This window comes from Podarcis tiliguerta, assembly GCF_965153285.1.
Source record: "Podarcis tiliguerta genome assembly, chromosome: 8".
In the NCBI taxonomy this organism is placed as follows: Eukaryota; Metazoa; Chordata; class Lepidosauria; order Squamata; family Lacertidae; genus Podarcis; species Podarcis tiliguerta.
The window spans coordinates 48,752,598-48,776,542 of NC_139541.1; the positions used below are offsets into that span (position 1 = coordinate 48,752,598).

The window sequence follows — 23,945 nt, forward strand, 5'->3', positions numbered from 1 at the left end:
AAGAGATAGCATCAATAAATGAGGTCGTGTGTTCCAAAAATAGAAAGGGACTTAAGCAGCATTAATCCCTAAGTGCATTATATGCAGACATCGCTGAGTGAGTTAGGAAAGCCAGGTTGAAATTAAATATTCTTCAAAATAGAGAATTTAGGACTGTGGCTTTCAAGTGCTGTTGGGTGAACTGAGGGTCTCCTTGGAAGCTTTGCAAAGTTCACCTATTCATGAATGGGAATGAGCATCAATGGTCAGTGGCAGATCTTCCTCTGCTACCATTTACATTTGTACCCTATCTTTCCATACGCAATAGCTCAAGGTGACTCACAGCAATAAAACATGCTATTTACAATAAAATAAAAAGCAATACAACAGATTGGTATTGAGTATATTTTAGGGTTGCACAAGCAACATTCAGGCACAACTGGTCTATGCACCATTCAAAATCTTTTCCATATTGACAAATCTGCCAGGGAATCCTGGTATATTGCAGAGGATACGCCCTAGGGTGCACCCTGTTTCAAGCAGAGTGCTAGACAGATATATAAGGCAGCTCTGAAAAGCTGCTTCACACGAAGCAAAATGTCCTACAAAGATACATAGAGAAGTGTATGCTTTGTATCCCATGTATACCATATTTCATGCCATACATGTGCATCAGCAAGCCTCAAATGAAGCCGAATCCCTATGGCATATACTTGTAGCACAACAGACATGTGTACACTTTTCACATTGCATTTACCCACACATACAATATCAGTTTTCTACATGGAAATGATAAGGCCTCATTGATTGAACCGAGTGCTGTCTACAAGAGGGAGCAGGGAGAGATATCAAACTGGAACAAGGAAAAGCTGTGTTCATTTCTGAGCTCTGCAAGTATAATCCTAGATTACCTGCCTAGATCACATCATTAAATCAAGATGTCTCTATACTCCCAATTTGTACAGCTTGGATGTTCTTCCTTCAGTTTAGGAGCTTTTTGGTATAATCTTTGTCATTGTGTTTATTTACATGACCATGGAAACCAGCTCCCCAAACTAGGCTTTTACCTTTGTACAAACCGTATTACTTCTAGTCACATAGCCTTGCTAGTCTGTTGCAACAAAGAGTCTTGTGGCATTTTAAAGAAGAAGAGATGTATTGCAGCATCAGCTTTCCCGGACTAGAAGAGGGATGGGAAACTCTCCAAGTGTTGTTGGACTGCACCTCCCATCATCCAAGACCACTGGCCATGATGGCTGGGGCTGATAGGTGTTGAAGTCCAACAATATCTGAGAGCCACAAGTTCTGCAGCCCATTGTTGTCACAGGCACAATCAAGTTTGCTGTCACAAAAATAGCCACAGAATTCAATCATGCTCACACACAACTGGTTGATTGTCCTTTGGCTTGTTACATTTCCAGCTTTAACATTTGAGAACCTGACAATGATTTTCCTTCCTGTAAGATTTAGCCAGAGATAGCATCCTACAACATACAAGGATTTCAAGTGGATAAAAGGAAAATAATCCAAGGCTTTATGCTCCAGTGGACACAAAGGTCCTGACTGCATAACTAACCCTGAGAGCTTGCAAGGTGAAGTCCTAGTTTGAACCCCCACAACCCTGTTCCCCCATCAACCCTGGACCCCTGCCATCTGGTTGAGTGAGCAAGAGTGGAGCAGTTTTTATAACTCTGCCTAACTCCTCATACCTTCTCGGAAATAAGGCTATTTTAAAATGTGACTTGCTTGTGAAATATTTCTAGCCATAGTTGGGGTTTTTAAAAAAAGAAAAAGAAAAAGATGCAGTGAAATTGGCAAAGCCAAAGACTGTTGTTCTTTTAATCTGTTTTGCTCTGCTGAAGAAGCACGTAGCCTTGCTTTTTCTTTCACTCCTCTCTTTTATCCACACATTCAGTCTGTAGCCAAGACGTGCTGCTTCTTCAATTACAACACAGGAAAAACATAACCCTTTCTCAAAAGCCCTGGTGCATGCTCCAGCCACCTCTCTCGTAGAATACTGCAATCTTCACTCTGGCCTCCTCACATCTAACCTGAACTCTGCTATCCAAATCATTGAACTCTCGCATTATCCTGGTCATGCCACACTCTCTTCTTGGCTGTTCCCAGATACAGCACTGGCTCTATGTCCTTAACTTTGAAGTCCACTATGTCTTTGCCACCACTTTATCTCTTTGTTATTATATCTGAATACACCCCTGCCCATGATTTCTGCATCACTTGTTCCGCTTGGTCCACAATCCAAAGGGCTCCTGATCCCTTCTAACAGCTCCACCCTTTCTTCCTTGCTTGGGACTTCCTCCCAGATCACCTCCATGATGCCACCTTCCTTGCTTTCTGTACTAAAATCCATAAAAGTTCATAAGGCAAGCTGGAAACAGGGACAAAGTCCACAAATGTCTTGATTTGCCCCCAATGTGGAATGTGTGTGGAGCAGAACAAATAGAAACTAAGCAGAACAGAAAGTTAACTAGCAGCTCTGGTGATAGGGCTGAAATAAAAACTGTATCTGAGCTGACCCAAGACCTCAACCCTGACCAAAATATGGTTTAGCAGGCCAAAGTTCGCTTTCACTTTCACACTGAATCTATTCTAAGCAATCACTTGGCATTTCTCTTCAAAAGGAATCGTCAGTGGCAAACAGAACTTGTTCACCTACTAATGTAAAATGCATTGTAAGGATGTTTAGCTTGTTTAAAACCAGCAACTATGCAACTAGCCCCCAGAAGAAAAGTGGAGGATCTGATTCTGCAAACTGCACCCATCCAAGGCATGGCATTATGCCACAAACAATGGATTTAATTGAGAAATGTAATAAAATCAGCCCGTGACAGCACAATCCTTTTCATGTAAATCTCATTTAGTTCAGTGGGTTGTATCAGCCCAATTCATAAGTGTGTATCAGATAGCAGTCAAAAAGACATGTTGTGCAATCCATTTCAGCATTGCTTTACAGAATAAAGACTTAGTTTCAAATCGGACTAAAAGTGAAAGGGCCGGAAAAGTGACTTCTTAAAGATATAAATATATAAGTAATTCTTATAGGACCCCTTCTCATTAGGCCGGGTTTTATACACGAATTGTTTAACTATCATCTGACCAGCAAGCATTGGGGGACATTTGAGAACTTGTCCCACGTTACAGAATTTTATTTTTGTTTGTCAATTATGCTTCAAAAGTACCTTCAACAGTCATGAAAATTTGCAGACTCATTCTAGTACTAGTTGGTACAACAAAACAGATCCCATTGTCACCTCCTGTTGTGGGATGTCCCCTGCTTTAACAACCTCCCACTAAAACAAGGCAAAACACCATTCCGTAAAAAACCCAATTTCTTCAGCCATATGGGGTGGGGTGGGGTGAGATGAGAACACTTGCAAGAGAGCATTAAAACTTACCTCAAATAATGTGAGCAGTGAATACGCAGGCTTAATAGCGGTCAACTGCTCTGGAGAAGAGAAGAGAGTATCTCCAACCCAGCACACTTCTGCAATGCACTCTTGTGCTCTGCTGATTATGAGTCAGATGCACAAACTCCTCCTTTATTGGCTGCTGACAGAGGCCAATTTTCCCCCCAGGCTAAGTTACAACTGTAACTCTTCCGTGCCCACAGATGACTTCATTTTCAACCATGTCTGCCTTCCTTCTGACATTCTGCAAAACACATTTAGCAAAAATTCATACAACATGCAAGAAGGGAGAATTCTGGTTTCTTTGTCCGTAATAAACCCTCATTGTTGTTGTTGTTTAGTCGTTCAGTCGTGTCCGACTCTTCGTGACCCCATGGACCAGAGCACGCCAGGCACTCCTGTCTTCCACTGCCACCCGCAGTTTAGTTAATTCATTAGTTAGGTTTAGGTCCTTTATTTCATTGGCAATCCAGAGTTACTAGTACAGTGGTACCTTGTATTCATTTTCTATGCACTAGCTTGTCCTGCACTGGCTTCAGAAGCATAAAGAGTGGCTGAGGAAACCCAGCCAGATGGGCAGGGTATAAATAATAATAATAATAATAATAATAATTACTATTGAAGAAAAAATGTTCTTGGAGAGCTGCTGCTGAGCAGTGAAGACAAAGCTAAGTCAATGGTCTCACTCATTTTAAAGCAGCTTCCTACATTCCTATGATCTATCTCTCCTCCACCAACCCATTCACTCTCCTGCATTGAATTCATTGTCAACTACCAGGTGAGTTGTTAAATACAAGCCTGCTGTGTGCAAAATGGCTTGACTGACTGAAGAACAGCAACGTGACTGAAGAACAGAAATGTAACAAAATATTATATCTCAACATGGGATCTGGCCAGGACACCAGAAACCAAACAGCAACGCATTGCTTTGCAGATAAGACTGCAATTCCTTAAAAAAAAAACAACCAACTGTCAGGTGTTACATCTTTAATAAAGGATTCAGCCTTTTGTGGGTTCATTGACTCTTGAAAGTTTGAAGAAAATATACTTTTAAAAAAGGTGCCCAGGTTTGGGCAAAAAAATATCAATAGGTATGAGTTTCAGTGAAAGAAAATGTTATGCAAACGCCAGTGTGGGGTATAGATTAATTGAGTTGGTCCCATCAACAACATTCAGAAAGGATAATATTGTGGATGAGCAATGTATTTCTGAGTAAGAAATAAATGAGTCAGAGTATCAGGTGGCAAAACATTGCAAATAAGCAGCATGTAGGCTACCAAATACCACAGCCATTGCACATCACTGTTCAGAAAGCCTGTGGGAATGCTAGGAAGGTGTTCTGGTGAACTCTTTCTGTGTCATTCTGGTTATTCAGGTTGGGCTGCACCTTCATTTGTCTGGATCTGACAGAGACTGAGGACAGACCTATGCTACAGTGCCTTGTTGATCTTTGTTATTTGCCTCTGCACAGAGAAGATGAGCATGAAATGATGCACCAAGCAATTAAAGTGACAATGAGCTGTTCAGGCCTCGAAGGCCTGCCACCTTCACCTATTCACAGGTATGCTTCCCACCAGCAGCTGTGAGCTCATGCATTTAGGTGTACTGCAGCCAACAGCAGCCTCCTCCAACATGGTGCCCACAGCTTCATTGGTCAGGGGCCAATGGGAGTTGTAGTTCAAAGCATCTGGAGGACACCAGGCTGGCCAAGTGTATTGTTCAGAAGCCTTGCCTATGGTTTCTTCCATGACATGTTAGTTTTTGCATGCAGAGTAGTGTGTGATTAATATGGAGCACCATTCATTTACATGCATCACAATCTGCAGTCTGATCTGATACTATGCAGTAGCGAAATATGAACCATGTTCAGCTCCTGCCCATTTGAGCTGCCCCTTATGAATGCTTTATGCAAAAAAAAAAAAAAAAAAGCTTTGCACCCATGCAATCATGTTTAGTTCAAGGACTGAGCCCTCCAAATGTAAATCAAGAGGGAGAAGTAAAACAGTGGTGCCTCGTGGCTGACTTGGCAGGACTACCTTTTTAGCACCTACCCTCCCAGAACTGCCTCCATCAGCATCCATTCCACCTGGCTCCATCAGAGGGAGAAGCAAGACAGTGAAGCCCCCTGTGCTGGTTTAGTGGGATAGGCTCCTCCCATCCCAGTGTGGACTTTTTGCAGTGGCCCTTCCACTTAGTCATTATGAAACTCAATGGCAAAGTATAGGCTCTGCATGCAGAAGGTCACAAGATTAATTCCCATAATTGCTTGCCAGAGGATTTCAATGAAAGACCCCAGAGAGTCCTTGCAATGCTGTGATGCATATATGGCAGACTCACATGAACTTGGATCTGTGTGTTTTCCTCTTCCCTCCCCATCCCTTTCTCCTTTTGCATTGTATCCATTAATAGCTCACAAACTATGAGCTCACAAACTTCAAAGCTTTTTACAAGCGTTCACAGAAGGGCACTATATAAATTCAAAAAACAAACGCTATGCTACCGTAGCCTAATGATGCAGTTATGAATCAGAACATTCCCAGTTCATATTTCACCTCTACTATAAACTCTCTTAGGCAAGTCACTCTCCCTCAACCTTAGCCCCCCATCTGCAAAACAGGAATAACAACATCAGCCAAGCTTACAGCATGGTAATACAGATAGCATACTTTGACCACCCTGAAGCACTTTATTAACATTACCAAGCAAAGCCTGTCCATTGCTACGTTTAGTCAAAATATGCAGAATATTTATATTCAAAGTCATCTAGATGTGGAAACACATACTTCCCATCTCCTCGGAAGAACACGGGCCTCATTAATGTCCACACCCCCTCATTAACATCCACAACCCTTTGTTAACGTCCACACCCTCGGCACATCAAGTGCCAGACCTACCTAGTTCCAGGATGAAGTCTTTGATGATTTAAGAAGCACTGATGATTCATGAGAAGCACTAGGACTCCCAGACCTTTCCCTGGTTTCTATAAATGCAAGAGCTGTGATACTCTCATAAGGGAAAATGAAGACACAGTAGTGGTTCACTAGCTTCTTCGACAGCTCACAATTCTGGAATGAGCCCTTTTCAATTTGTAGGTCACATTCTTCATGGGGGCTGCATGCCAGTGGCGGGCAGTGCTAGAAGAAAAAGTGGGTGGAGCAATGGGCATGACTACATCCCAGCCCTGCAAAAGTCGGAGATTACACACACACAGAGAGAGAGACAGAGACAGAGAGAGAAGGAGAGAGAAGTGTGCAACTACATGAGAGTTGTAGCTCAGAGACACCTGGAGGACCAAAGATTCCCCACACCTGGGGTAGAGCAGGAATGACAAAGGTGGTGGGGCTATGGAGAGACAAGGGGTCTGGACAATGCCTATTAAGGGCTGCATTTGGCTCCTGGGCTTGAGATTCCCCAGCCCTGCCTTAGTACACATCATCCTATATAGCCTTAATCAACACGCTACGAACACCTTCCACAGTTCCAACTTCATGGCATTATTTAGCAACATTAAGATTACATGCCTAAAATGCTAGCATATTAAAAGGAGGTTGTCAGCACTGGCTATCAGTTTTTGTGTTCTTGCTGGGGCCAGTTCAGAGTACTGTAATGTTTTTGACTTGTATCTCTGCCTGTTAGTAATGATCGCCAGAGGCTCTGGGTTTGGAGGTTAAAAGGGTGGAGAAAGAAGGAAGACTTCAAGTTGCTCCAAGGACTTCCTTTTGTTTCTTCTGAATCTTCCAACACTGAGGTTCCCTGGATGATCCCAGTTTCCATCATTATGAGAGACTCTATTTTCCCCACACTGTGCATAATTATACACACCTCTATCATGTCTGGACCTTAAGTCTGATCCTGCTATACTCTGCTTATGTTTTTAAACTGACCCAAAGTGAAGTGGTGGTTCTAGGGTGCTTTCCAGGCAATGCTAAACTGCCCAAGGCAAGTAAGTATCACTTTCAGCTCTTGGCAGAGCAAGTGACAATGATGAAAGGGACTTTCCCAAAACCACTATTAAATTTAACTGTCTAATTTTAGAATATAGAAAAAAACTTTTTAAAAAAAAAACCAAAGGAAAGAGCAAATGGTATGTAGGGCATATAGCAGATAACATGAATGAGAGAATATTCTTATTTACTGACTGCGGGAAGTGAAAAGAAGAGAGAAAATGGAGAAAGAACTAGTGAATTCTCTTATAACAACCTGAGCTCAGGCACAGTGACTGGACTTTCAAACCTGGCCCTATACATCCTAGATTTGAAATGCCATGGTGCATCTGCAGCAGCACAAATGGATGCCTTCATCTGTCCTACCTGCAATAAAACATGTCTCTCCCATATCTGCCTCTACAGCCATTCTGCAACCTTCCAACAGTTTGACTTCTCCCACAAAGTCGCACTCCTCCATTGTCAGAGAAGACCCATGGAAGTTGATGGACTTGCCATTGAAATCAATGCATTTTAAGTTAGTCAAGTCCATCAACTTCCATGGGTCTTCTCTGAGCAGGACTAATATTGGCTAATAACCCACACTTTTACCCTCACAGTAACCCTATGAGATAGGTTAGGCTGAGAGAAAGTGACTGGGCCCAAGGCCACACAGTGAGCTTCACAGCTGAATGGGGACTTTAACCCCATGTCTCCTAGGTCCTAGTCCCACACTCTAACCCTTACACCATGATGGCTCACTGAGTACCTTCATGACTACAAGAATAGAATGGAGCTTGCTTCTGCTGTCCTGATGCGAAACGCATTTGCTTGAGAATAACCACTAGACCTTGCAGGTCCTGTAAGAAATTCTATAAACCATATTGCTATGGTGCTACAGCCTTTCCCTGTGTAAATGCACATTATTCTGAGGAAACAATGCAATTTTGTAATTATGCTTGGAAGCAATCCGTTGGTAGGAAAAGCCCCAAATGATTTCATTGTTTAGTGACTTTTCATTCACCTCCTGTGGTAATTAACTCAAAATGATCTAATGCTCCTGGAATTTAGAACTGGCATGATGTAGTCTGGAGTGATATTCTTCCTCCACTTTTATAGAAGAGCAAAAGGCACACCACTTTAAAATGAAAAGCAAGGAGGGAAAATGCTGCTAGCCCTCCTGCAACCAGAAGCGGTTTTAGGGTGGCACAACTAGTGTGGTCACACTGGGTGCTACCCTGCAGGGTATGTGAAAACAATGCTGTAGAACAGAGCACAAGAGATGGATTTTAGTGTCACACAGGGCATGCTGAAATTTGAGAGCCCGAAGTCCACCACTGCCACAACAGCTCCTCACTACAAACAAGACCAGAACTTTTGTTGTAGGAATGCTTCCCTCTACAGGAATCACATGGCTGCACATGGTTCACCTGCTTCCATTCCCCCCCCCCCTACCTTTGAGGTAGGTTAGGCTGAGAAACGAACAGGCCCAAGGCTCAAAGTCACCCAGTGAGCTTAATGGCTGAATGGGCATTTGAACCCTGGTCTGCCAGGTCCTAGTCTGACACACTAACCACTACACCTCACTGGCTTCAATGTGAGTTATTCCAAGCTAAGGTGGCATTTCCAAACAGGCACATACTGTACAGGACTGAAAACTTTCTGTTCTATCTGGGCATAAAGGGTGTAGGAACGGGTCAAGTAACATGAGCCAATTGCAGCAAACTGTTCTCCATTCACACAATGGGTTTTTGAAGTGATTCTGCAAGTTCATGCAAAAGTTACAGTGACACGAGTTCTCCATATCATTCTTTTAAAAAGGTAATTCCCTGACAAGAGTTAAAAACAGGAATCTAGCTTTCTGTTTACTGAACTCTCAACTCACCCAAGCAAAACTGCATATAACCTATTTTGTTGCAAAGTTTCCAAGAGCAGTAACTCAAAGAGGAAGTTTTTAAAGATCAGCAACAGGAAACATGACAACAGACCCAACCCTAAACATTCTGTTTTCTTTGTGAGACACACCTTCTCCATCTGTAGCAAAGTTTATACACGACACCAATTTTTGGAGAGAGAGGGAGAGAGAACCCTGCAAGACTCACATATCCAACTGGCTGGGTAGATAAGGGTAAACAGTGAAGACGTTGCTCAGCGGTAGAGAGTGTGCTTTGCATCTGTGTCTGCAAAGGGCCCCACATCCCAAACCCAGTATCTCCGTGTAAGGCTGAGAAAGAGCTCCTGGCTGAAACCTATTGGCTGATCTCTGGCTGCTTTGCAGGAGATTGGTAAGGGATTCGTAAGGGATTTCTCCACCTGAATCAGGTTGCTGACATGACAAACCATGAGTAGACTTTTGTGTAAAAGCATTGTGAGCTGAATTCAGTTCTAGTCCCGAAAAGCAACCCTGAGACTCAAAGGCACACTGTTCTTTCATCTTGCTTTGTCTTTTGCACATGGCTCTGGTTAACAGAATTTGAGTTCTAGTAAAAATACCCCAAAGAAGATCCAATAAGTCTGAAGTCTGCTCATCCCTGACACTGATAATATGGAACGAGATGGGTCAATGGTTTGACTTGAGACTGCTTCCTATATTGCAAAAGCAATGCTTTAGAAATGAATAATGCTCAGGAGCAGCAACTTATTCACCAAGCAGATTCAGTCATGGCAAAAAGCTTTGTGGGTGGCAACATGGGAACACTGCCTTCTGTCTGCTACAGGTAGCATTTCTCTTTGGGTGTCAACCTTGCATGAAGAAGGCCACAGGTCCCTCTACTGGCTGGTCTGAAGGCAGGTGAAGTCACCATTTAGGTAAACCTAAGCAGGTTTCGGTCTGGTCAGTGTCTGTAAAGCATATGTATGCCAACTTGGGTTTCATGATGAAGAAAGGTGGTTTATAAACATATGGAAAGTATATTCAGAAGCTTTTTAGCTTACTGTTTAGTGTTTGTTTGTTACGTATTAAGTGTTTGTTTATTCAAAATATCAATATGCTCTCTTTAAGAGGAAATTCTTCAAAATAAATATAAATATTCCTCTTCGCGGGGGGCGGGGACGGACCGTGGCCGCCATGCCTCCTGAGTCCCAAACAAGGTGCAGGACGCAGGTGCTCCGCCGCAGTGCGCCTTCTTACCTGAGCAGCGCCAGCACCCCAGTCCCGACGGGGCGGGGCCACGAAGGTGGAAGTTGGCAGGGCTGGGCTGGAGAAGCAGTACCTGCCGCCGCCGCCCCGCCCAGACTTTCCAGCTGGCCAGATCACCACAGGTGCGTAAGAAGGCGCCCGCGCGACGTCTCTCCCTTGGCCGACGCCAGGGGCGGAGCTTGAGAAGAAGAGAAAAGCGCGGGAACGGAATCGGGGGTCCACCAAGCCCCGCTACCTGGGCTTGGGTAGGCTGAAGGGCCCTCTCGCGCGCTTTAGCAAGGGCACGCGCAAAGGCGTTTGGGTGGTAGCTCGGAGTACGCGCGATCGCGCGCCCCCCTCACCTGTGCGTCCCTGGGGGCGTGGCCCCGCTCACCTGCGGGGCGGTGTCGCAGACAGACCGAGGCCACCGCTGCTGCCTGGACTAGCGGAAGAGACGGACTGACTGGCCGGCGAAGGGCCGAGCGCGCGTTCCTCCCTGCCAGCCCATCGCCGGGTGGCCGCGGGAGAGGCTGGCGCGCAATTACTCCCCTCACAAGCAGGTCAGGCTCCCGCCGAGCCTGCCTGCCGCTTCTGCTGAGGTCGACCACCCCGACGACCGCATGGCCTCGGGCTCGTACGACGTGAGCGGCGGCCACGCCCCGACGGACGGCGGCCCGACGGCGCAAAACAAGCCGGACAACACGGCCTTCACTCAGCAGCGACTCCCGGCCTGGCAGCCTCTGCTGTCGGCCGGCACGGTGCTGCCGCTCTTCTTCTGCTTGGGCGCGGCCTTCTTGGCCCTGGGCTTGGGGCTCCACTTCTCCTCGGAGGACATCCACGAGCTGGAGCTCGACTACACCGGCGCGCCAGGCTCCAGTTGCTCTCGCTGCGCCAACGTCACCAGCAGCCCCACCCGCCATGCACCTTGCACCTGCGTGCTGCGCTTTGAGCTGCCCATGGATTACCCTGCGCCCGTCTGCCTCTACTACCAGCTCTCCAACTACTACCAAAACAACCGGCGCTACAGCATCTCCCGCGACAACGCGCAGCTCAGCGGGGACTCCTGGGCGCTGACCAACCCCGTCACAGAGTGTCAGCCTTACCAAAAGAACCACAAGCTCCCCATCGCACCCTGCGGGAACATTGCCAACAGCCTCTTCAATGACACCTTCACCCTCTACCAAGTGCTTCGCAATGGCTCCATGGTCTCTGTGCCCCTGGACAAGAGAGGCATCTCCTGGTGGACCGACACCAACATCAAGTTCCGGAACCCCGAATTGGTCAATGGGAGCCTGGCACTGGCCTTCAAGAGCACCACCAAGCCTCCCAACTGGCCCTACCCAGTCTATGACTTGGGCAACAACACGGGCCCAAACAACACAGGCTTTGTCAATGAGGACTTCATTGTGTGGATGCGCATCGCCGCCCTGCCCACCTTCCGCAAGCTGTACGCCCGCATCCGCCAGGGGAATTTCTCTGTGGGGTTGCCCCGTGGCACGTACCAGCTCAATGTCACCTACAATTACCCTGTCCTCTCTTTCAATGGTGGCAAGAAGGTCATTTTCAGCACACTTTCCTGGATGGGGGGAAAGAATCCTTTCTTGGGCATTGCTTATCTCGTTTGTGGTTCGGCCTGCATCCTCACTGGCATTGTCATGCTAGTTGTGCATTTGAAATATCGGCACCAAAATGAGGACGATTAATGGAGCAGACTCTGACAGTCAACAGGTTTAGGGGAGGACTGCTGCAGAAAGTTTGCTGGCCAGATTATTTCTGGTATGAGAATTGAACTTAGTTTGTAGCCTTTCTTTTTAAAAAAATAAGCCTCATCTTCAGAGTAGTTGAGAATCAAATAGATGTCTCTAATTGTGTGTGAGAACGTGTGCTGCCATCTTCAGTCACTATAATTCAGACATGTAGGGTATTTCTGCCAAGGATAGCCAACCATGGTTTTCTTTATTCACAACAGAGATGCCCCCAAGGAAATCCATGTTTAATTAAGGGTACAGGAGACTCTTCTCTTGTTTAGTGCTTATGAAACATGGCCTGTTTTCAGAATACTGAGAAGACATGTCCTTTGAAACGGGGTACTGTGCCAAAGTTTTAATACTGAGAACATACTTCAGCACTTTGATTTGTTCTCCAGCAGAATTGTTCCCAGGTTGAGAGTCCTACTGGAATGACTTGAATGTAGTATCATACATTCGTGTGTTTTATTTTACAGCAGTCTTCTGTGGATATGCTGTCCGGCTAACTTCAGAAGTGATGCATAGATACCTGGGGGATTCTACATCCAGTGATACACAAAGTGTGTTCACTGGTGGAGTTTACAGCATTCTTCATACTTTATTGTGTTAACTATGAGCCAGCTGCACTTGCTTAATAATGCATTTAAAATTCTTTGTTGGGATTCAACCATCTTTGGATGCCTTGGGTTTTAAGATACCAGTTACTTTAGCCTTCTCTTTCACTTATGAAGACATGCCAGTTGAGATTGATGGTAAGCATGCTACTGGGGGGAAAAAGAATATAAAGTAGCATGCACAGGAAATCCATCTATGCTGATTTTCTAGTGTTCTGCTTTGCTTGCAGACAACTGACTGGAAATATCTTTTCTATCATGCTTTTTGGTAACTAATCACATTTTTAAATTCTCATTCCATAGAAGGTTGAATAAATCTGAACCACTGAGAACTGAAACATATTTTAGTGTCATTCTATTCCATTTCAATAAAACTCACCCACCTAGCAGGAAGTCCTACTTATTTCACTGCAGCTAAGCAAAATGTAACCAGGAGGAGGACTCGGTTGTTAGAGTGACAGAACACTAAAAGATTGCTTGGTTTTCAGTGACATATGAATGGATAAGAAATCACGTTGCCTGGAGATACACTTGAGTTCACTTGTTCCCACCCCACTCCCCAGGCTGTATGTGGAAGGCATATCCAGTGATAAAATGATTGTGGGACATCCCAGTTTGGGTGTGACCTTCAGCATATAGTGTGATGCATAGGAGGAGGATGGAAATTAAGCATCCAAGCACAAGGACCCTTCTTGATCTTGCCCATTTTGTAGAAAGAGTGGAAATAGCATCTGAACAGCCCTAGGCATGGACGATGTGAAATGTGCCCTTCTGCCAAGGGGGAACTCAAAAGCTTTGGTTGTAGTTGTGCATCCTCCAGCATGTAGAGTGAAAAGAAAACTTTTCATGTGTGAGGTATGCAAGAAATCCAATTTGCTGGCATCCACAAAAGGCTTCTTTCTTCCAGCACCCAGGAGAAATGGCAGCAGTGGTGGGGAACCAACCATAGGTTGTTTGCAAGTTTTGGCACTGTTTTCCAGCCGCCATGACCAAAAGAGGTAGCCAGTGAGCCTGACCTCATGTATTCAGTCTTTTAATGAGGCTAATGGTTTTAACTCATTCTCAGGTAGCTGAAATGGACATGGTACAGGAGACTCGTGATCAAAATTTCCAGGTCTGTTCCTTTTTTAACTTCAAGTAGATGGGATTGTAATAGGCACACTTTTTATAACAAGAATACAAAGCTGAAAATGAATGAACTGCAGCTAAAATCTTATGTTCATTTTTCACATGGTCCAGTCCTCATCTGAAGACTGCAAAAAAACAAAGCCCTACTTCCCCTGCCCCGCCCCCAAATATTCTTATGAGGGTTCCTTCTCCAGCCAGAGAGTGGCTGGAAGTGGGGAGGTAGAAAAAGGTCCTCCTTTCCTTCCAGCAGTGGCAGTTTTAATCTGAAATTTTAGGCATAGTACTGCACCCAGAGCTCAGCAACTGCTCGCAGTAATGAAATTCCCTGTTGCAAAACACGCCTGGAAGAGTTTTGAACTGTTGCTTGAATGCCTTCATCAGACTTCATTAACCAGAGGGTCAAGATGTAACAATAGCTGCCAATACAACCACAAAGGTTATCACACACCTGAAAGCTACATCACATGTTATTGTTAACAAGCCAACCTGAGCCAAAAGTAAGCAATGAATATAAATGTTACCTTTGCATAGTACGCCAATTTCTGCACGCACACACACGCACACCATATTGCCCTCCATTCAGAAAAGCAGAGGAGACCCATTCCAGCCAAGCAAAACCACTCATGGAAGATGTGCAGCAAGGCCTGAATGGAGTGTAAAGGGAGAGGCATGTGGCCTGCAGAGAGTTCTGAGAGCCAAATAGAGGTTTGGAAGGCCATATTTAGCTGCTGTGTCTGAGATTCCCCACCGCTGCTCTACTTCCAGTCTTGAAGTCAGTCTCTCTCTGAATTCTAGTTTCTCTCCCAAGTGTGGAGAGTTCTGTTGTGCACTAATCCTACTCAGAGTAGACCCACTGAAACTAATAGACAATGGCTAATTTAGGTCTACTCTGAGTAGGACTTAGTTGGCTGCAACCCTTTGTATTCAGGTCTACCCTGTTCGGATAACTCATTTCATTGGTTACTTATTAATGACAGCAAGAATATGGAAAGCTAGAAATTGGAAAGAAGCAAAGGGTTTAAATACACAAAAATGTTATAACATAATTTCGTACATAGCGCTCTGAAAAACTGAGGGGAAACTTGGTTAGAGGGCAAAACACTTGATTCCCTCATGGCAGACAGGCAGCCATTCATACAGCATGCAAACAAAGTATCTCCAGAACAGAATGTATCTGCTGCATTCCACAATATATGATTGTGTTAACAGTCTCCTACATATTGATACTGTACTAGCGGCTTTCAGTTTGTATACAGTTCAGTGCTTGCATTAACTTTACTATTACTGTTTACATCTAAACTTTGCCTTTGGGTTGGGGAAAGGGAGGGGGGTTGTTCAATTTGTAATAATTTTCTTTTCCATAAATAAAAATAAAATAAACTGAGTCATATTGAAATAAAGAAATCTTTGGTCATGATCAGCTGCAAAATGGAGTGGGTGAATGATCAAAGTTTTGCCCACCCCTCTACTGGAAAAAACCCATGCTGTCACCTACTCCGGACAGAGCAGAAGACTGTTGCTCATGCAACTTGGGAATTTTCTCCCTGCTCCCAAAAAAAATCCCTTTCGCCTGATAATTGCTGATCCATTGTTATGTACATTCTCGTTCCTTTGTATTTTTATAGGAAACGAAAGCCTCACCCCACCTGGCTTACAAATAAAATGCAGATTGGGAAGTCTCTCTTCACACTCAAGTACTCCCTCTCTTTTCTTCAGTTATGCAATAAATATATTCCTTAGCAAAGTGCAGTATCCAGAAGTTAATCATTCCATAGAGGTGATAGTAGAGTGAACTGCTCTATATGTCCTGTGGAAAGAGTGTAAGCAGCATGTGTGTTTTACAAGAACTCTGGGCATTTCCCTTTCTTCTAATGCAAATCAGCTAAGGGACTTTTCTGTTTTTTGTGTGGTGTTTTTTCTTAAGAAATACTTGCAACATGTGGCAGAATAAGAGACTTTCACAACCACAGCTTGAAATGGAAGAACTATGTCACATGGATAAACATTACTCAGAGTCAAAGAAAATGAGGTATTGTATCATGAGATGTATTTGCTCCTACATAGCCTCTTCCTTTTTTTGTGTGCAAGGGAGCAGAATATAGTCCAAAAGTCAGAATAGCCTTTGCATAAAAATGCCAGATACAGGTTTATACATGCATTTGTTTGCGGGGGCGGGGGGATAACTGCAGACTCATGAGAACAGTATTGAAATATATGAGCTTTGTATATTAAGTATTTTACAAATAAAATTTGTCCAAACCTAAATTCTCAAACTCAGGCTAGGACCACTCTGGATAACATGACTTCACTCCAAATCCCAAGTCATTGGGCAGGGCAATAGGAGTTTCAATGGTACAGCCAGAGTTAAGAAACCCTGTTCTAGAGAAAGGAAATGAGGACAAGCATAGCTCTTATGGAAATCATGTGATGTAGGAAGGCATACAAACACTAGATTCTGTTCTGAGAAATTAATGCATTCTGCTCTGCCAATTTTCTGGAGTGGAATCCCAAAATTGGAAAGAGACACAAAGTTCATTGTAGCCCAACCCTCTAATGATGGAGGAAAACTGGTTGCTACAGCACCCCAGAACATCCCTTGTCATCCAGCTATTTTTATTTGCACTTTTTAATTTAGTATTTCAATGTACTCTGCTTATGTTGCGATTCTGAACTGTGATGACCCTTGCTTATAAGGAATAAGGCTCCAATTTCCACTTAGAGCTGTTCATTTTGCTGGTGACGTTTTAATGACACCTTAAAGCGAGATGGGGACAGTGTGAGGCCAAAGTGGGGTGTCAAGTCAAGTGCTCTTGACTTGTCTGCCGTGATAGCTGGAAGCTTTGCAGAATAGTGGTGAAGAAGAGGAACAGCTCCATCTGAGCCAGATTTTCTCCTAAGCAGACTCTCAGGCCTGAAAATGGAAAGATGAGGACTAGTGAGGTCTATGAGCGCCAGTGTTTATCACAGGGGTGTGGAAACTTTTCTGGCCCTTCAGCCAGATTCTTATCTCCCCAAGCCTTGGTGGGCCAAATTTGACTAGTCGACAGAGCTGCCTACCTACCAATTGCCTGACACCACAATGGTGTTGAATGACACTGCCCTTTGAAGCTGCAATTTTGGGGGCTACAAAGTGCAGTTTTGGGGCTGTTTAAAAGCCTTTTTGCAAACAGCTCCACATTACTCTTTGACTTTCCAGTTTTCAAGATGGGAGCGTACCTTGCTCCAGAAATTGAATGACTAGGAGCTCACATTAAACTCCCAATTGTTCCTTTAGAGCCATCCTGCCCCTGATGTTGCATATTATGTCAGGTGTGGGACAGGTGGGCATGGTTTGGGTAACTAGTCTCCCAGGCCAAATTGAGACTCCAGGCAGGCCACCTTTGGCTTGTGAGCCAGATGTCCTTCACCCTTGATTTTTGTGAATTGTATCATTGTCTTCATCAGGTATGTCAGATAAATAGAGAAACTACCACTTTTGCCTTTAGAATTTAAATCCCTAAACAACTTGGGACAAGTTTACCTAAAGGGCCACTCCTCCCCCCATATATCCCTGCCTGGCAACTGCACTGCTCAGATGGGGCACTGTGGAGAATACCATATGCCCCAGATGGATACTTACCGTAGTTTGTACTAGAAACAAGATTTTTAGTGTTACAGACCAATCCTGCTGGAACCATTTACCAGCTGAAATTAGACAAGTGCCTAGCATATTTAGGCAGTTACTGAATACATTTTTTATTTAAGTTACAGGTAGGTAGCCATGTTGGTCTGCTGTAGTTGAAACAAAATAAAAAAATTTCCTTCCAGTAGCACCTTAGAGACCGCCTAAGTTTGTTATTGGTATTTGCTTTCGCACGAAAGCTCATACCAGTAACAAACTTAGTTGGTCTCTAAGGTGCTACTGGAAGGATTTTTATTTATTTATTTTTATTTCAGAAGACTGTTACTGAAGCATGACCCACTCATTTTATGGAATATTGTTTGCACAATTGTGGAATTGGTTTTATTGCTTTTAGTTTCAGTTGTACTGAAACTGTAACATTTTATCTTTTTATCTTATTTTTATCAAATTGTCAACCATTTTGAGGACTTTGGGTTATGAAGCACTTCATAAATCTACAAGTGAATAAGAAATAAATGGAAAGAGTTTTGATTTAATTGTGATATCAATTGTAGCATTTTTAAATAATTCTTTATTTTGTATTTTTTTGTGAGCCACCTTGGAAGCCTTGTCAAACCAAGGTGCATGTGGAAACATATAGCACAAATAAACAAGCAACAAAAACAAAACAGGGCTGGCTTGGGAGTGCAGTTTTGTCTGGCTGCCATGTGCCAACTGATACATTCATTCATTCACCTGAAGAAATGAAAATTCATGGTTGTCCACTTTTTAGTCCTCAGACATTCTGTTTCCTCTATTGCATACTTGAATCAATTTTTTATTTTATTTTAATAATTTACATCCCATTTAATAATGCAGTATATGTGGTGTACAATAAAAACATAACATTGGTTTCCTTGAAGTGGGGTCCCCCCCAATTCATAGTGTATTTTTACGTTTTATGGTGTGTGTGTGTGTGTGTGTGTGTGCGCACGCTCAAATATACATTGCCCAGATAACTGAAGAACAATAAGAAGAGCCTGCTGGATTAGGTCAGTGTCCCATCTAGTCTAGCATCCTGTTCTCACAGTGGTCAACCAGATGCCTGTGGCAAACCCACAAGCAGGAAATGAGCACAAGAGCATTACACCAGTGTGGTGTAGTGGTTAAGAGCGGTAGTCTCATAATCTAGGGAACCGGGTTCGCGTCTTCGTTCCTCCACATGCAGCTGCTGGGTGACCTTGGGCCAGTCACACTTCTCTGAAGTCTCTCAGCCCCACTCACCTCACAGAGTGTTTGTTGCGGTGGAGGAAGGGAAAAGGAGAATGTTAGCCGCTTTGAGACTCCTTCGGGTAGTGATAAAGTGGGATATCAAATCCAAACTCTTCTTCTTCTTCTCTTCCCACCTGTGTTTTCCAGCAACTGGTATTCAGAAGCATTGCTGCCTCCAGCAGTGAAGGGAGAGCATAGCCATTATGGCTAGCAGTCATTCATACCTCTCGCCTCCATGAATTTGTCTAATCCTCTTTTGAAGCCAGTCAAGTTGATGGATATCACTACCTCCTGTGGGAGCGATTTATTGTTAACGGACAATGTGAAAATCCTGTAAATAAACATGTTCCAGGTCTTTCATAGATGAAGGTACAAGGTGTCCCATAGGTGAATTATGTGATCGTTGGGACACATTTTTCTGCCATTGCTGAAGAAGTGATTAGAAGTTAGAAAGACAGAAATAATTACCTACTGAGAAAGGCTTCCTGTTTTATAAACTCTCCTTTTTTGTTCAGGAAGTTGGAGGGGGTTGAACTCAAATGGGTACTTCCGCTGAGACTCATCATTAAGGGCAGAAGCAATATTGGTTAGCACTGTGGTTCCCTGCAAAAAGAAAAAGAAAAGAGAAACACAGGAAACACAAGAGAACTACAGAAGGAAGCATTAATGTTGTGGTTGGCAGTGGTGCCTGTGTGGTCTTTCCCTGGCACCCACAAAGCCTCTGAGCTCCCCTCTTTTTGCCCTGTTCATCATGAGATAAGGGGAAATGTAATGGTGAGTTACTTTTCTTTCCTCCTCTTGAAGGATACATAGGTGGAATCCACACACATATTAAAAATATTGTGAAAGTGCTTATTTAAAAAATGTTTTGAAAAATATATTGAATTTGCCATAGCTCACTCTTGCCATCTAGTGTCACATTTGTATATTGCATTTTACAACAAACTTAAAATGTTTTGTGTGAAGCTGTATGGTTGAGTCCCAAGAGGGGAGTGATAAAGTCCAAAGTGCAATACGCTTTCCTACTTCTTTCAGCTCTAATGTGCTTTTCAAGGCTCAAATTGGAAGCAGAATGAATGAAAGTGCAGGAGGGAAGCCGGAGCAAATGAGAAACAGATGCAAAGAAACACACACACACACACACACAGAGAGAGAGAGAGAGAGAGAGAGAGAGAGAGAGAATGGATCCCCTTGAAACTGCAGACTCTTTTCACCACCCACCACCAAATTGCAGAACACAGCTTATCTCTGTTGCCTAAACCATAAAAATAATTGATCTTTTGCTTTTCAGGACTGCCATGGTGAAAAAATAGGTCAAGAAGATGTGCTATATTTTTATTGGATCTGATTTTTACCCAGAACTTGTAGATAAGCAAAGTGTCTGAATCTACACACTCGGTGATCCTTGAGAGGAAAAAAAAAATAGACAGCCCCTTCCCCACCATCACTGCTGGGTGTAGAATCCCAGCCTCCTACAGTTGCTTTCTGTTAGATCCCATCCATGAGGCAGACTGAGAGAGGTGCCTCAGGTGGCAGAATCCAAGGGATTCCTCTGCAGGTGTGTCACCCACCACAGCCAGAGAAGTGAGGAGAAGCAGCTGTGGCAGCTTCCAGGTTCCAGGGAGATGTAACAGCAGTCCTGTTTACCAGGTCTCAGGGAGGTGGCATGAGGCCTGCAGAGGCCTTTGTGAGAGCTCACCGGAAGCCAGAAGCTGTAGCTGCATGGCCCCAGTAAGTGAGGTTTGGCAGAGGTGGCAAGGGGCAGGAGGCACACAGGGCAGCACCTTTCCATATATCCTCAGGCGGCAAAATGAGATGTGCCACCTCTGTGTTTAGATAAATGGTTTAAATAATCAAACAGCTACACATAACTCATAATGCCTGCCATCTGCATGCACAGGGAACACCAACATGGTTCACATTCAAATGTTGCAGAACTTACCCTGGGAATTGCGTACCCCCAAACCTCTGTGTCTTGGATGGGTGTTTGGGGTATTCCCAGGGGCACTATGCTTGAAACACACTGGATTTCATGGATGACTGTATTGGTTTGGGAATGTTCTCCCGATCTTCATATTTCAGGCATGCACCCTTGCCAACGACAGTGTCCATTTCCCTTTGGCATTTCTCTGAGGACCAACAGTCTTAGTTACCACTAGAAATAAAATCCCATAGTCATTATGTGTGTGTATGTTGTAGTCACTTAAGCTCTCCTCCTCCAGCATCTTTGAAGAAAACGCAGGAAGGAGACCAGAGATTCATCTTAGTCCACCAACCTCTTTTCCACAGTGGCAAGCCAGGTTCTTTTGCAACCCACAAGCCAGCGTGCCTTGTAGGCATCAATAGCTTTAACGAAAGGTTCCCAACCTTTTTGAGGCCTGGGAGCACATTCAGTAATGCCAGAAATGGCCTTGGGTACCACAAAATACTCATTTTATGGAAGAAAAGCTGGTGATGCTCAGAATGCCCAAAATACTGAACTGGTGATGCTCAGAATATCCAAAATGCAGGTTAAAATGCCTCCCTCAGATAAAACACAGACAAAAAATCAGGTAACCCCAACCCAAAACAACCTAGGACTTTGGAGACCAGAATTCAAATCTTCACTCAGTCATGAAGCTCACAAAGCAACCATGGGCCCAGTCACTATCTCTCAACCTAACCTTGAGTGGAACCATGTATTCCACCTTGGGCTCCTTGGAATAAAGGTGGGATAGAAATGTCATGATAAACATCAGCTATGACAGCCACTTCCCCCTTGCCACTGCCTGTCACTAATCCAGATCCAGCATTAACAAGCTGGTGTGTTATACAAAAGAGTGTTCTTTGGGGGTGAGGGTCGGAGTCAGCTGATAATTATCACAGCTCTTGATTACAGAATGACCTAAGTCTATAGAGTGGTGAAACCAACAAATCCTTCTGAGAATAAACTTGTAATTTTGTGTTGTTGGTGTTTTTGTTTTTGTTTTTAAAAAACCCAAAGACGGGAAGGAACATGACCTTGAATTGTAAATAAAGATAAGAGGGATAAGCCTTCCACTGTCTCAGTGGTGGGAAGCCTTCAGCCCACAATGGGACTATTTAGAACTGGTATATGTCCTAAATTGGTTCATGAAGCCATTCCCCGACAAACTGTACCCATCTTCTGTCAAAAATCTGTAAAAAATGTTACTTGAAGGAAAAAGAGAGAGAGACATTGCATATACTTTTGTAACCCAAGAAAATATTTAATAAAAATACATTTAAAAAAGAAAAAAGAAAAACCTTACAAAACACATACAGTGGTACCTTGGGTTAAGTACTTAATTCATTCCGGAGGTCCATTCTTAACCTGAAACTGTTCTTAACCTGAAGCACCACTTTAGCTATTGGGGCCTCCTGCTGCTGCTGCGCCACTGCTGCGCAATTTCTGTTCTCATCCTGAAGCAAAGTTCTTAACCCGAGGTACTATTTCTGGGTTAGCGGAGTCTGTAACCTGAAGCGTATGTAACCTGAAACGTATGTAACCTGAAGCGTATGTAACCCGAGGTACCACTGTACACACTTTCATTGCAGACAGATGCTCAGTTATTTCCTTGAGTCAAATTGATATGTAACTTAGCAGGTAGTAAAATGCCACCTGCTATAGCTTCCAAGTGACTTTCCCTGTGCCCAGTGGAAAGCAAATATTTAGTCTCATGCTAAAAAGTGAGCTCCAGGCACACCCTCCTGCTGTGCCCTTTCTTCCAATTGCACTTACTCCTGCAAATGGCAGTCAACCTTCCTTTGTTCTCCATCAGCTCTTTTATTAGATCACTGTGGTGGTGGTGGAGAAAAGGGAACCTTACCTTTTCGAATCTCTTCAAGGGATTCCGCATATTGATCTGCAGCAAGTTTCCAATGAATGGCAGAGGCCGTGGTCCAGTGGGGAAATCATTTTGGACGGATATTCTTCCAGAAATGATACATTAGCAAGGAGTTAACCAGCAGCCAGCTGAAGAGAGCCATGGTAGCAGTGTGGGAACAGCTACTGTGTCTTAGAGTCTCTGCTGTTGTTTGTGGCGGAGATCCAAACATAATCTGATAAGCGGAGCTTTCCAGTTCAGCTGTGTATGTGACTGGAAAGCTTGAAGGAGTAGGCCTATCTGTCCATCACACACCCTGGGGAAAAGCACAAATGTAAAGTTGTTGGTGCGTAGTGGCAGCGGCAGAGCATATGCCCGCACTGCCCAGGGTGTGTGTGCTCCTGAGGGGGGGGGGGCTGGGCGCAGAGGGTGCCCTCCCATGCGCCACAGTTCAGGGTAGGAGAAGGGCAGAGAAGCTGCTGCTCACTCTTCTCTTGTTCTCCGCAGCTGAGTCAGACATGACCCGGCAACAGCGTTGCCAGGTGCATTTCGCCACTGCTGAGGAGGGCTGCTCTCTGCTGCCGGGTCAGAAGAGCTGTTGCCGCCGGGCGTGAAGTGTGCTGCCCACGCGCCTGCCATTTTGCCACCTCCCTCAGTCATGACACCTGGGGCGGACCGCCCCACCGCTCCCCCCTTCCTATGCCTCTGTGTAGTGGAGAAGCAGATTCCCTTTCAAGCCATCTAGGTTCCCTCCTCCAAGAAACGGGAGTAAGGTTTGCTTTATAGATAACAGGATCAGGATATTTAGGGAGGGCAAGAAGTAAGAAATTAACTCAGCATAACAAGGAAGGACCCAGATGTAAAGTCTTCATTGTTACAGTTGGTGATCAGTTGTGGACTTTGGACTCTCAGATTTCAGTGGGGCCCTGTGTAGTACTAAGGTCCGCCTCCCCACCTCGCCTGCTCCATTCTCCAGCATTGTTTTAGCACCCCCTGCAATGTGGCGCCTAGTGTGACTGCTCTGGGTGCTCCACCTTAAAACTGTGCCAGTCCAAGGAAAGGAAGGACTCACCTTATTTCTGAGTTGTTTTAAACAATTGTTTACATATCAGTCATATTACAGCCATATCAGCCATGGGAATTCCCTCAGTCTCTCTGAAAGCAAGTGGAGGAACAACAGCCAAAGCAACATTCACAATTTTAGGAGAGTGACATCACTAAACAGAGAAGAAGACTGAGTAGGTGATGCAATCTGAAAAGTTTTATATTTCTCCAATGAAAATAGGGACGTCCTAAGGAAAAGCAGTACA

At 44.3% G+C, this 23,945-nt stretch overlaps 2 protein-coding genes and 1 pseudogene across 7 annotated transcripts in view; 1 reads left to right on the forward strand and 2 right to left on the reverse strand.

The window, feature by feature from the left end:
* The window catches only part of LOC310684077 (receptor-interacting serine/threonine-protein kinase 2-like), a 27,307-nt gene extending 16,188 nt beyond the window's left edge, over positions 1-11,119 (reverse strand). Inside the window, exons 1-4 of one of the 5 annotated variants that reach the window (XM_083454541.1) lie at positions 10,843-11,087; positions 9,977-10,171; positions 6,302-6,541; positions 3,396-3,651 (exon numbers count right to left, since the gene is read on the reverse strand). The gene's annotated coding sequence lies outside the window, so the exon portion shown is untranslated. Of the gene's footprint in view, positions 1-3,395; positions 3,652-6,301; positions 6,542-9,976; positions 10,172-10,460 lie in introns of all 5 variants that reach the window. The other 4 variants (XM_083454540.1, XM_083454539.1, XM_083454542.1 and 1 more) reach the window with 4 other exon arrangements.
* Positions 11,069-13,148, forward strand: TMEM30B (transmembrane protein 30B; the record flags this gene model as incomplete). Its single annotated transcript, XM_083454544.1, has 1 exon — positions 11,069-13,148. The coding sequence occupies one exon, from the start codon at positions 11,069-11,071 to the stop codon at positions 12,149-12,151; it is 1,083 nt and encodes a 360-aa protein (XP_083310670.1). The 3' UTR covers positions 12,152-13,148.
* An 829-nt stretch (positions 13,149-13,977) lies between these two features.
* LOC310683529 (cytochrome P450 2K1-like) lies at positions 13,978-22,798 on the reverse strand (annotated as a pseudogene). Its single transcript, XR_014515492.1, has 3 exons — positions 22,639-22,798; positions 19,284-19,414; positions 13,978-16,870 (listed from the first exon to the last, which is right to left on the reverse strand). The product of XR_014515492.1 is annotated as a cytochrome P450 2K1-like (transcript).
* Between the last annotated feature and the right edge of the window lie 1,147 nt (positions 22,799-23,945).